Raw genomic sequence first — 14,112 nt, forward strand, 5'->3', positions numbered from 1 at the left:
GAGGCGCAGGCGTCATACGTTTAGAGATTATTCGGTGCATTAATTGTCGGCGATGGTACAAGTTACAGGAAATTGCCAAACTCAAAAGTCAAATAATTTTATTTCATTTAGGCGTTTACATTCACGTAGGAACGTCAAAAATATAAATACACATTTGATTCTGGTTGCCCGTAGTCCATATTGTCGATTTATTCACATTATTCACACGAGTGTAGTGTTTTCATTTTAGGAAATACTTTTCAGCAATTCAAAAAGCAAAGGCCTAAAATAAGCTATAGATTCTGTCATTACAGTTGTATCATACCTAATCATATTTCCTATTTAATGTGAGACGGCTGTACAACGGATTCTAGTCGCCCGACTTCGTATGGTTACACACATTTTTTCAGAGCATGTAGTTTTAAACCACCTGTGGCTACCAGCTATAAGCTTAAACAAAGTCCTTTACGATAAAAAAATATAATAGAATTAATAAACAATAATACTTAATTTCTTATTCAAATTGTCTCCGCTATAAAAACTTTTAAATCGTCAAACATACCTACTGAAAAAGTTGCCCCTTGCAAGGTAATCGCTACTTCTTATACTTTGAACCATACCATATATTTCACGCGATTTCACTACGAGTTTTAATTATTGTTTCCCGATATTCGTTCCGCTGTGACAAGAAATATATTGCCTTACAAATTGCTGAGCATAGTTTATTACAAAACTACTTATGTACCTATGTTCAAGTTTCAGTGTGGTTTCACTTAATTTGTAAGTAATTTATTGATTTGTGTCACTTGTATGCGTTAAGTACTTTTACGGTTTTTATTGCGGTTGTAAGTAATTGTTATCGATACCTGCTTATTTTCTGGGTAATGAGTTTCTTGTAAATATGTATTTACTTGAAATAACTTCTTATGTCATCTGCCTAGCCTTTTCACAACTTTGTTGGAGTCGGATTTCTTTCTAGCCAGATATACCTAGCTGAATACCTACCAGTTTTCACAACTTTGTTGGAGTCGGATTCCTTTCTAGATGGATGAAGCTGAGTACCAGTGTTTTACATGGACCGAATGCCTATCAGGCCTCAACCTAGTTACCCGGGCTACCTGATACCCTTTGCTAAGACTGGTTACATAACTTCTTGTAACTAAATACCTAAGATTTAGGTAATCATGAAACTCCATTATGCTCTTCTCATTCAAGTTTATATAACTGCCATCTACCGGTGAACGCTGGAACATGTGGTTGTATATTTTGACTACAACTTCTTAATTGTTCCTGTAGATGTCTCTGGCTTCAATTCCTAGAAATATCTTGTTAATTTTTGTTTTTTCGATTTTGTTCGAAGTAAAGACCATAATAATTCAGTTTATTCACGTTTATAGTATGGATGATAATGTTGAAGAAGTGAGGAATGAAGTAATGGGGTTTTTATCGTTATCAATACTACCTACCTATCGCAACTTCGGACCAACATTGCTCTACAAGGACCAAAACGTGTTTCTTACTCCTATTTTTGCATTAATGCAAATTGTCCTAGAAAAAACACTTTTTTCATCAAATAATTTAATAGATGCAACCAATTATGTAGGTGCGCGTCCCAGACAATTACAATTTCAAATTATATGATTTTGTTTGCGAACAGCGGGAGACGAATGAATAATTGTATCTTATTATTTACATTTAGATGTGAAAACATGTATCTACTTTAATGTAATGAAAGACTGAAGTACATAATTATTATGTAGTTATTTAAGGTATGTATTAACATTAAGAAAGTGGTCAAGTCGAGCTAGTTAAAAGCTATGATCAAGAAGACCAATGGTTGATAAATATTTTTTATTAAAAGTACTTAGGTATGCAAATTAATTATGGCCAAGTGTTTGATAAATTTATCGGATAGGGGAAAGGGGGGTAGCCCCGGCCGGTGGGTAGCCTCGGCCATAGTAAATATTAGAATTTCGCGCGGCGTGACTTTGAAGTTCGTGTGATCTCCATGTGCGTTAAAGAGTAATTCGTCAAATGCAAAAAGTTGAAGTCGATTGATCGCTGCGTTCGGGCGTGATAGAGTCAATTTCTTTTTCGTCGTCGACGGCCGCGTGACTTCAATTTTTTCGAAAACCGTTATTCATTGGATAAAGGTAAGTAATTATTTATTTGATTTTGTTTACATAATGGAATACTATTCTATTTTGCACTTTGAAGTTTATTTCAACGCATAATTAGCTGCTTTTTTTTTAATATTTTTTTTTTCGAAGAAAGTCATGTCGGGTAACCCCGGCCATTAGTTTTGGGGGTATCCCCGGCCATATGTTAGTTTATATAGAGGTTAATATTTTAAGTCTTAATTAAAAAAAAATATTTTTTTCAGTGTCACAATGCCTAAATTTAAAACTAGAACTACGAATCGCGGAGACTGGAGTGAAGAAAACATGAAAAAAAGCAATTCAAGCGGTGCTTGAGAAAAAATGTTCTGAGAGAGCTGCCGCAGATCAGTATGACGTTCCATGAACTTCTCTGCAGGATCGGGTCAAGATCGGATTTAGATTGGGCTCACGAGGCATGTGTAGATATAAATCCATCGGATTTGTACTATAACTACGATGTGTGTGTCGCCAAAAATCGATTTGGCCACTAATTACGTAGGTGGCCGGAGCTACCCGCCACTTTTAAAAGATATCAAAATTTGACCACTATTTGAAGTGGGTTTAAAACGTATTGGATATTATTTTTGTTAAAATTTTCGATATTCTAATACGAATAAATATTGTGTTGATTATTTTTTCGTAGTTTTCGTTGTATTTCCCTTGATAATTTAATCACAATAACAAAAAAACAAAATTGGCCGGGGCTATCCCCCTTTCCCCTACTAGCTTCTGTCAGCGGTTTCACCCGCATCCCGTAGGAACCACGGCACGGACCCAGATAAAATTAGCCTATAGCTTCCTCAATAAATGGGCTATCTAACACTGAAAGAATTTTTCAAATCGGTCCAGTAGTTCTTGAGATTAGCTCGTTAAACAAATAAACAAACAAACAAACAAACTCTTCAGCTTTATAACATTAGTATAGATTTGTATCTAAAGTCAACCCATCTCTTTTGCATCTCTTTATCCGTGGACTGTACTTCAAAAAGTGGAGAAAAGCTGTAGGCTACTTTTTGTCCAGTTGTGCAGAGTGGTTCTCACCAGAAGCGGGTGGAATGGAACCGCGGTAAATATGTAGCTAGGCATTCTTATAAGGACAGATCAGCAAACTTATATTCCAATTCTTCCGATTATCTAATTAAATATAGAAACTAAAATCCACTCAATAACCTATTACGAATATGAAACCTAACCGGTTTGCGCTGCCAATATCCAGATCAGTTTGCTTTGAGAAGTACAGCCATAAAGTAGAAAGTACACTATCAGCTTCTTTGTCTGATGTAGGCGTGGGCCGAGTTCACTGGGTGTTCGCTGGTGAAGCACTTTGTAACTCTTAGATACGTTGCAAATTAGCCTTAGGCTTAGTGGCTGGGATATTGAATTTAAAGGTAATTTTTCAGGTAATACTTAATAGCTAACTATGTGGTTTAGTTTATTTGATTAATAAGAATTTGAACACTAATGGAATTTTGTTAAAAACAAAACGACGGACAGAATTATTTAGTTAAGTTATGGAGATTTGTGCACTAACTAAATAAAGGAGAGTCGTTATTTGTAGAAATAAGATTGACTTGATTAAAAAGAGCGGGTGCTAGGTCAAAGTTTTTTTGTGCTTTCCAAGTATTTGTATACTTAGTGGAGAAAAATGATTAGCTAAACAATATGGCACCCAGGCATCTATAAAATACAGATATAGCAACTTGACCTTGGCAATCTATCTAACAACAATACAACAAAAATGAAATAACACTTCCTCCTTCTCCTAAAAGGTAAAATAAACCAACAACATTTCTTATTAGTGTTACACCAGACAACACATTATGACACCCGACACCACATAAAGCCGATACCACACTGAAAGCTTCCACAAATAAGACAAACACTTCACAAATAGATACGCTAACATTTGCTACTTATATTTTAATTCTATCAAGTCTTGACTTACCTACCAAATTAACTTTACCACCCCGAAACTATCCAAGCTACGAAACACAACTTTATATCAAAGAGCATAGAGGTTAAGATCCATTTGTGGGTTGTTTCGTGGCTGTATGTATAAGTTTGTTATTCTAGGTTATTTGACTAGTCCTAAACAAACGCAGGGCACTTCCTTGAGACGTATTTAACATGCTGCCAATAAAAAAAGTTGTTTGGCATACGTAATGGATTTCTTGTTTTCCTTTCTGGCTAGTTTGAGTTTACTTGAACTCTGTTTATTCGATACTTGCGTTTGACTTGCACTGTTATTGGTTATGGCAACATTGTGATTTGAAACTGGCAACCCTCGCTGTTTTAATCATGTTCTGAGGGAACTGTTTTCATGCTTCTGGTCAAAAATACCCCGTGTACATTCTGTGCAAATGAATAAGTATTAATTCTCTTCGTTTTAGATCTTACAGCAATCTAGCTACACGGTAATAAAAACTCCAATCAAATCGAAATACAAACCGATTTACCACGAGTGTGTCTCATACACAATGGTGGCTTTCTCATAAAAAAAATGATTGTAAACAAAGCTTGGCTACACTGCAAAAGGTACCCATACTTGGCGAAATAACTTGGCCGACTGGGTCAGTAATCTCGTTCGATTTAATCTTGGCTCCTTTTAATCCAAGTTTTTGAACAGTTCGAACAAATTCATGGGTTTTTAATATGAGCCTGCAAAAGCCTGTTACAAAAATTGGTGAAACTTTTAAGACTATGTTAAGGCATGTTTTGTTTTGAAAATAATATTCCTCACATATTCACACAACGTGATTTAGACCCGAACTAAGTGGAGCTTGTACTATACAACTATACATACAGGTATAGGTAGGTATAAGTAAAACTTATAAGCGTGCTTATACATAAGTCGCATTAGCTGAAAGACGTCCACTGCTGGACAAACGCCTGCCATAAGGTTCGCCGCTTTGCTCGATCTTCAGCAACTCGCATCCACTGCTTCCCGGTGACCTTGGCCAAATTGTCCGTCCATAAAGTGGAGGGCCTGCCTACCTCCACTTTGATTTCTTTAGTAAATACATAATATATACATAGGAATACCCAGACTAAATCTTACGTTCATGAACATACGTGTTTGACTTATGCACAAAACGAACACGCGACTTTTGTATATCATTTCATTGTTGTGAATTTCAGATGAGAAAAGCAAACATCGGTGTCTTATGTAAGGATTGATCTTATTCTGAAGCCATTTGTTTGGCAAATCGCAAAAAGAAAACACTATTTTGCTATAGTTTTTTGTCCAAACGTAGACCAATAAGTTATCGAAAGACTAGAAAAAATAAACGGCTAAAAAAATAGTCCTGAAAGTACACTTTTGTCTGATCATTTTGGACCTAACCCGCAATCAATCAGTCCGTGCTCAAGCGTAGTATATCTGTCTTAGAAATTTCACATGTGGGTGTACAACCTTTTATTTCAACCTCACAATATGGAAACAAGGACCAAAATACTTGGACCGGAAAAGACATCGAATTCGAGAATCTTCCCACACATCTCACAGAAATAAACCTTATCGATATTACGAAGACATTACGAATAAAAATCATTACATTACACATATGGAAAGAAAACAGTTTTAATATTCTGATTACACGCGAGCGCACCGGCGTTGAATATTTGATGGCACATCCAGTGTGCCATGCTCATGAATTTATGAATTTCATTAATGTGTATGACAGTGTGTCTCGGCCTAATTTACTTTTCGATATTTTCGTGCGAATGTAATCGAGATATCGATGTGGAAACGAATTATTTTGTGACTATTGATGAAAAGAAAACGTATTGGTCCCTTTCTTAGAAGTTGGGGACGTTTTATTAATTATGTCATGTCTAGAGGGCGGTTGTTTTTGTCCTTTATGGGTAAAAGGACCAGATGTTAGATCATGAATTTTGAGAATTAGACTTCCTAGAATGTCTGTTAGTAAACAAGTAAATTGGACTTATAGTACCTAATATTTTGAAGGCATCCCATGTGTTGGTCAAAAACACTTCGTAATAACGTTGAAATTTTTCGTCCATTTCAAACATAAATTTATTTGGACACGAAAATCCTATATTTGAAATCGTTTTTCCAACAAAAATCCCACGCCATTTTTCCAATCGAATTAAAAGTATCCTATGTCTTTGCCAATTTTGAATATCAATCCATTCAACCGTTTTTGTTTGAAAGTGTAATAAACAAACTATTTATCGCATTTAAAACATTAGAAAGAATTATACCTATTTATTATAGGCCCTGGTTAGTAGTATTAACGCTATTATTTCTAGGCAATCAACCTCTTTTCAGCTTTCAGTAATGCACCTACATAAGCGACTGTGCCCACTAACCATTAAGTGGTTCGCCTGTTTATTCGCCATAAAAGAAACCCAAATACAATTCTCCCGTCTCGGGTTACCGTCGAAAAATGTTATATCGTAATCTTATTTCATTTTTCTGGGGCGAGAAGGGTGTTAATTTTCTTTGTAGTGACGTCACAACTCGCAAGCTCAAAGATTACAGTTCACGTCTAATAAATGTACTCCGAAGTTAGCGGTTTTACGCCTCGTAGATTTGCAGTAGTGTTTAGTAGTTAAGTTCAGACAAGCAAAGTTACTCGATGAGCCCTGTTATCAGCGATTTCACACTAGAGGATTTCCTGCGCGGTTTTTGTCAAAGGCAACTAGCACGAATTAAAATCGAGCGATAGATTTTTGCCGTTCGGATTTTTTCCGTTTTGCTATGCGCGGGAAAACTGAGTAGAAAATCCACCAGTGTGAAGATAAGGCTACAATTTGCAATGTCAGGCGATTGATGATACAGAATATTGGGCTTACACTACGCTGAGTTTCAATTGAAATTAATTATTTCACTTGAGTTTGACGTTCAGTTATCGATATAGTGTTTCAGATATAATTTATTGGTTTGTTTGAAGAAATATGGTGTGACTTTCAAGGCTTTTGGGAACGCAGTTTTAGTATTATTTATTACGTAAGTTATTTATTTTGTGTTAGGAGAAAGAAGCGTTCACGATTATGTTTTTTTTTTCACTTAATCAACATCCTCTTGAGCTTTTCTTACTTTTATTTGGAATCGGCGCAGTAAGTCTCCTTAGGGAACTACTTCACGCATCTGGATAAAAAGTGATGAGACAAACTGAAGGTCAAATCAGACTAGCAGTTATAAGCCCGTTCAAACAAGCAAACATCTACTTTATAATATTAAGTAGTGTCTACGGCGAACTTGGTAGAATATCTATTAATTGATTTGCGATAAAAATAATAAAAAATTTAATATACTATTGGAACATGATTTTCAGTGTAGCTGCCGACCGCGCTTGGGTAAATCCGATCAGCCACTTTATTTCCACGAACAAAAGAAAAACCACATTAATTACTGTTCTCACAGGACACCTTTACTTTGATTAACTGGTAAATAAATGTTAAATATTTTATCTGATCTGCGTTGTTTACTGAAATCAGGTTAAACTTTCAATGGCCACGTTTAAGTAGAGCAAACAAAGGAACATGGATTTTGTACCAATTTTTTTAACAATGCATGTTTGCATTTTTTTTACAACTATTTCTTTATTGGTCTAAATGGCCATGTTCTGGAATCGAACTTGCTTTTCAAAAGCTTTCAAATGGCATAGGTTTTATCACTGTTAAAAACATGAAAAAGTATGTAGCTAAATTTTGATATAAAGGCGGTCAAGGTTCTTTGGATCCATAAAAAATATTTCGGTCTTTTTCAAATGATCATCTAACGTTCATAAATACATTTTCTATCTTAGAATTGCGCCTTTAAGTAACATTGTTTAGCAATAAAGCTAAAAACAGTAAATAAACTAATGATAGCGACATTCAGTCGTTATTCGAAAATCATAAAACATTTAACTCCCACTAACTTTGAGAATGAATAAGAAATCAGTCACAAAACTAAATCTCCATTTATCTCATCAGATGAAAAGCTACCAATACGTAATTCAGCAAGTAAATCCAATATTTTCTCAAATAAATCAAAGTTATTCCAAAATAAGTTAAAGCATAAAGTAAATTGTAATTTCTTTAGTAAAGTTATTTGCAGTATAAACTTGTATTTTTTGTCGCCGATTTAAACGGTCGGTGACTTGAAGGTCGGGTGTTCACTTAGAACATTTAACCTACAGGAACCGCCAAGAGGACCAATCTTATATCGGGTGTGTCGTTTATAATCACATTAAATTAAATGCGTTAATATACTGGTTAATATATGACGATTAACACAAAGATAAAAGAAAAATACGTAAGAATAAAAAAATGATTTTTTCAAACAAAGTAAATGGAATAAAAATGTGCAAAAATTAGAACACCATATAAAAGTCAGTCATTACAAACAACTGAAATTCTCCCTTGAAAACTGACAGCTGTCAACTGATCAAAACATACGATACTCCTAACTTTATCTCTGCTTTACACATGATGTTGTAAATTATAAAAACGAAAAATGACTCCTGTGGTTAAACCACTGAATGGATTAGGTTATTTTTTTTATCATAAAGTATATGCGATATGATTTAATGTGATTGTGAACGACACACCCGATATAAGTACCTACTGATATAGCCACGAGCGCCGGGCGTGATAACACACTCACTCGTTCAAGAAGGAGGTTCACAGTATGCATGGATGTTTGCCTATGCGTGATTTTCTCACGTTTGACCGAACCGATTTTGATGCGGTTTTCAGCACAGTATTTGCCACAAAACCTCTCCCGGTTGTAGATATGTCATTGAAGACACTTTAAACACACATGAAGGGTATCAGCGACTCGGCAGGCGCTCTCTTACCATTGACAAATAAGGCATGTTAATGGCGTATCCAGTTATTTATATTATCCTAGGGTGTTAGTCAAGAAATTAATTTCACAGAATTTTTCCATGCCCTTTGGCCGGTCTTGTGTAATGAGTTACAGACGTTTGCTAATACTTGATTGTTTTAATTAAAGATTGAACTAATTTATACCGTTATTAATGTCTAGCTGATTTCTTTATCTTATGTGTTTGAGTTATGGGAAATCTTTTATTGGATTAACTTCTATTACGTGAGACATTTTGATTTATAGTGTGTAATAAACTACATGTTATGTAAAATTGGCTATATTCTTGTAACTTATGGCTTGATTTAAATGTAATTTAGCACACAGATAGTCTCGAGCCTGAAAAAAACAAAAGCTATTTTCTACCCAGTTGCAAGAAGTAGTTCTCTCGGAACGTGGACAAAACCGAAGGGAACAGCTAGATTCACATAAATTCTCCTATAAAACTAGTTGCTACAAGTATAGAGCAGATATAACCGGTTCACATGGTTCCAGTACAAGGTTAGGTAACGAGGCGAGCTTAAAATAATAAAATCCGTCCGTTTAACCGAAGCATTGTGGAGCAAACAGTATGCGCGGTGATGGAGCGTTGGAGTTAGACGAGTAACTTGCTTGTATAGGCAAGTGTGGGAGCAGGTGTAAGTTAGTAAAGAAGCTTTAAATCAGGCAAAACAAGTACAAATATATTGCTTTTCCTCTTTATATTTAAATTCAATAAATTACAACCATAAAAAAAAAAATGAAAGCTTTGTAACGAATAGTAATAACAAAAGTGTCGAATAATTTAGGTTATCGCTTATTCTCGTCACAGTCAGTTCATTGATTCTTTTAGCGTGTTTACAATGTACAAACAAAGTGAGTTTGTAAGTATTCTTATGTAAAGAAACAGTTTTTAATCAAACCGATTAAGATTAACAGTCTATTAAAACATACAAACATCAATTGAAAAGGTGTAAAAATGTACCAATCTCATTTCTCCTTCCAAAAGTACTCGCCCATTAAATACAACAATGAGCTCTCCACCACACTCTCCCGTCTAAACGCTCCCAAGATCGTAGCCACCAGGGAAATTACCCGGGCAGGGTAACCGGTAGGGTATCAACGGGTTACATGTCGTTGCAAGGTCGGCCCCAGCTTATGTAAAAACAAGCACGTGATTTGTAACACCCATTGTAGTGTATCGGGTTTATAAGATTTTAGTAGGAGATAGTTTTTATTCATAAATTCAAAATGATGATGATGCCCTCCTAGCCGATTATAGGCCACGGTGGTTGTTCTTATATAAGGAGATCAGCCAGCTGCGCAGGACATATAAAGAAAATAAATGTATGTAAAACCTGTATATCACTGTGTAATTGTAATGGAACTAAGGTAACTAATAAAATCCATCTTCCAATGATCGTAGCGTCATGAAAATTGGCTGTTGTATATTGTAGTACTGACGACAATGACAATACAGTTATGTGGTACTGTTGAACTGATCTGATAATGGAGTCCGAAGATATGAACTGTAAATTCATTATGGAACTTCGTGAATAAGCTTCTTTTTCTAATGTTTTTTATAAATACAAAATTATTAAGAAATAAGTTCTTGAAATACATATTTGTGTTTTTGGGAAATATCATGGTAAACTCGAGCGGTTTGTTCATTGATTTCAATATAATAAAAACCTCACAAGGGGTTGGTCAGCCGCAATACTTTTGTTCCAAAAATGCGACGTCTGTAACGAACGTGAATATCAGTATTATTATATGCAGAGGAATTTAATACTCAATAATACAGGTAATATGAATTTATCGACAGGTTTCTCGGAATTCATAAATTAAATTCAATTATGAAAAATTAAATATTCCGCGTATGAAACGGAATGCTTTAAAAATAATTTCGAGTAAATATTTAAAGAGGTTGTTTTAAAGCAAGTGCATACTGCCATTACATAGGCATATCAACAAGTTTGACAATAAACCGGGTCTCCAAAGGTCGTAGGATTAATTTTAAATAAGCTTGTAAGACGTGCGTAGAATTATTTCTCACGTAGGCCAAGTTATCAAAGATAGGTGTCTCTAGGGCTCCAAGACGTCTGACATTGTGTGGGTGAAAGGATTTTTGGGATTGGGTTAATAATGTGATGTTGGGTGCCTGTTAGTTTAAAGTCTGACCTCTGTTTTGTGAAAACTGTTGATCATGAGGGTACGAAATGGGACCAAGGTTTGGGAAATCCTTTTGTTTAGATATTAGGCTGTGTTTACCAAGTATTAGAGACTTTATACCTGAAATCAATAAGCTAAACATCTTGATCAAGTGGATTAAGAATGATAGAAGCAGATTGTAGATTAGTCAAAATTTTATGAAAATCATTTACAACAACATTTTCTAAGTTAAAAACAAATTCAAGGAATTCTGCTACACCTTACTTTATTAATATTTTTCAAGACTGTTGCGATATGAACAAATTACTTATACATTTTGCTTCAATGTCATGAAAAAACACTTATCATCCTGTTATCAGTATTCTTGTTTTTCAAAAGTCACTTCCAAGCTAAAAATTACATTTATTGCTGTAGCAATATCCAAATCTTTGCTGTTTGGAATCGAGTAATTAAATCATCATTTTAAAAATCATACAGGCAGAATCATTTGTCGAAATTAAGAGGTGAAAATAATATTTTGTGCATAGTATTGTCTTTGTAGCTTTCGATTCTGGCATGTATTCGAGGATTTTCTAGTAGAATTTCGTATGCGCATTCAGGAGCAGCGATTTCGGGCATAAATGCATTTTTGGAGGCGTTTGGGTGCGTTTTATACCCAAGCGAAGTTTCACGCATACTCAATATCTATAGCATGTTTTCAGAACTTTAAGTATGTCATGTTCATTATTAGGTAGGTAGTCCAATCCTTTATTCGGTCTGACTGGTCTTAAACAGTTTAATCTCAGTATACTTAAAATCTGGCAGATGCTCAGCCACTTCATTGAACCTCTGGGCTATAACCTGGCATCTTTCGAAAAAGTTGGCCTGCATGGCTTCATAATGTACCAGGCCATTGTTCACACATATAATAGTGGTTAAAATCGTCTGACATTTTAAGTACTGAGGGTCAGGTAATTCGTCGATAAGGTATAGCAGTTTTGGAATAACAGTTTTCAATAGTGTATACATTATACATTAGTTGGTTGTTAGTATTTGCGGTGGAGCGGCTTCGGCTGAAGTGCTGGCAGCTTTGCCACCGTTTAAGGTTCTTTGTGAAGGAGTTTTGGCCGCTTGCGCAGAAGTGGCTGGTCCACTTCCTGGTCCACTTGCTTCGTCGTGATTCTCACGTTGTAGTAAATGCGCTTGGCGGTGGTTGACTGAAAAAAACCATGTATATGTTTTAGTATTTTTTATGTTATCTTCCGTTTGGTTTATTATTTTTTATCACAATAAGCTTTGTTAATACATTATCGGGGTTGTCATGATCATGTACAGTTTAAGTAGGTGCTGATGCTAATGGTGCTGAGAATAGAACCAAGATTTTTTTTATTACATTTTCGGCACCAAATTTAAATACCGATTGGTGTTGAAACGATTGGTGCCTATAATTTTGGTGATGGAATGGGAATACTTCAGTAGCTAGTCAGGGGACTTCATACCGAATATTAAACTAACTAAAAATATAATAAGTAGGCAGTGCAACATACTCATCATACTCACTGAGTCGATGATAGAGAGCTTCTATCCTCCTCTCGAAGATTGTGCCCATCAATAGAAACATAACAATTGCCAGAACCACTGGACCGAAGTACCAGAATTCCATAGGTTTATGGCGTTTCTGAGGAACACATACGAGTAAAGTTAATGTGACTCTTTTGAAAGAAAAAACTTGGTAATTTTACTGTAGCGAGTTGTATCATCCTCCGAGCCTTTTTCCCAACTACGGTGGAAGCGGACCCCAACGTAGTTGGGAAAAAGGCTCGGAGGATGATATAACAAATTACAGACATAGGTAGATACCTACTACACATAATATAAAGCAAAAATGTATAGGTAAGTCTTGTCGATTCTCATTGGCCAAATATTTAACTTCTAAGCTAAGTATTAGATGAGAACTTTTATGAAATCTCACATATTTCACGGAACAGTACACAGTAGCGTATGACAAGTGTAAAAAAAATTGCCATCGGACTATGAGAGTAGTGAGTGCACCTGTGCCTGCGCAAATGCTTGTGCAGTATAATATGTCCTGCGCAGTTGGCCAATCTCCTTACATGAGAACAGCCGCCGTAGCACAATCGGCTAGGAGGACATTATCATCATCATAACGTAAAATGTACCAGTAAGCTGTCTGTGGCATCCCCAGCAAGTGTGTTCATGTCAGTATTTGCTTATTCTTGCTGTATAGTGGACATTTTGTAGTAGTTCATCTTTCATAACTTGCTGCAATATGACAAGATCGTTAGCAGGCAATTTAGTATTTATTGCGAAGGGACGACACTAAAGTTCACTTGGGATATGTTTTGAATTTAATGTTTATTGTTTAAGTAGATAGTGGTTACTGTAATCTGTCTGGGTTTAAATATTTTGGGAATTGTTAATGCCTTAGTTAAATCGATGGTAAAGTAATTAATCGTAAGAACTACTGGCCTGATTTGAACTCAGCAAATTACAAACACGGGGCAACATAATAGCAATAAATAATGTGCTTATCAACATTCAAACTGCAGGTCATGATAATAAAGCTTAAACAACTAACCCAGGAAAGACTGTATGAAATTCATAAAGATTTAAATCAGACTGGTTGAATCATTCCTAAAATGTTGCTTTGTACTGTGAAGTATCCATTATTATTGTAATTTTATTATATTTCCCTAAACATCATCCTGCGGGCACTGCCCTCGAGATATTGTGACGTCTGTCAAATTTGACAGCTCCTTACTTTTTAAATGGAGCCTACATTTGTAAGGAGTTTTAGGCAACGAGGTTTTATATCATTGAGTTCTATAAAGAGGATGTATATACATAATAGTAACCGCTTTTGGGCCACGACTAGACCCAGGTTCGCTTTCGAGTAAAATAAAATCTTGCTGCTCTTATGATGTAAAAATTCTCAGCTTCAGCGAACTAAACAAAGATTATTCTAGAATTTTAAAGAAAAAACTG

At 35.4% G+C, this 14,112-nt stretch overlaps 1 protein-coding gene across 2 annotated transcripts; it reads right to left on the reverse strand.

Moving 5' to 3' along the window:
• Nucleotides 1-11,667: 11,667 nt before the first annotated feature.
• Nucleotides 11,668-13,859, reverse strand: LOC110372508 (uncharacterized). 2 transcript variants are annotated; one of them, XR_010277497.1, is made up of 4 exons: nucleotides 13,706-13,859; nucleotides 13,287-13,389; nucleotides 12,654-12,784; nucleotides 11,668-12,323 (listed from the first exon to the last, which is right to left on the reverse strand). XR_010277497.1 is itself a non-coding variant. In XM_021329267.3 (4 exons), the coding sequence occupies exons 2-4, from the start codon at nucleotides 13,323-13,325 to the stop codon at nucleotides 12,142-12,144; spliced, it is 339 nt and encodes a 112-aa protein (XP_021184942.3). In that variant the 5' UTR covers nucleotides 13,326-13,389; nucleotides 13,706-13,859; the 3' UTR covers nucleotides 11,668-12,141. The 2 variants fall into 2 exon arrangements, 1 of the variants encoding a protein (XP_021184942.3); XM_021329267.3 differs by having other exon boundaries at nucleotides 12,667-12,784.
• Between the last annotated feature and the right edge of the window lie 253 nt (nucleotides 13,860-14,112).

Source organism: Helicoverpa armigera, chromosome 20 (assembly GCF_030705265.1).
Source record: "Helicoverpa armigera isolate CAAS_96S chromosome 20, ASM3070526v1, whole genome shotgun sequence".
Lineage (NCBI taxonomy): Eukaryota > Metazoa > Arthropoda > Insecta > Lepidoptera > Noctuidae > Helicoverpa > Helicoverpa armigera.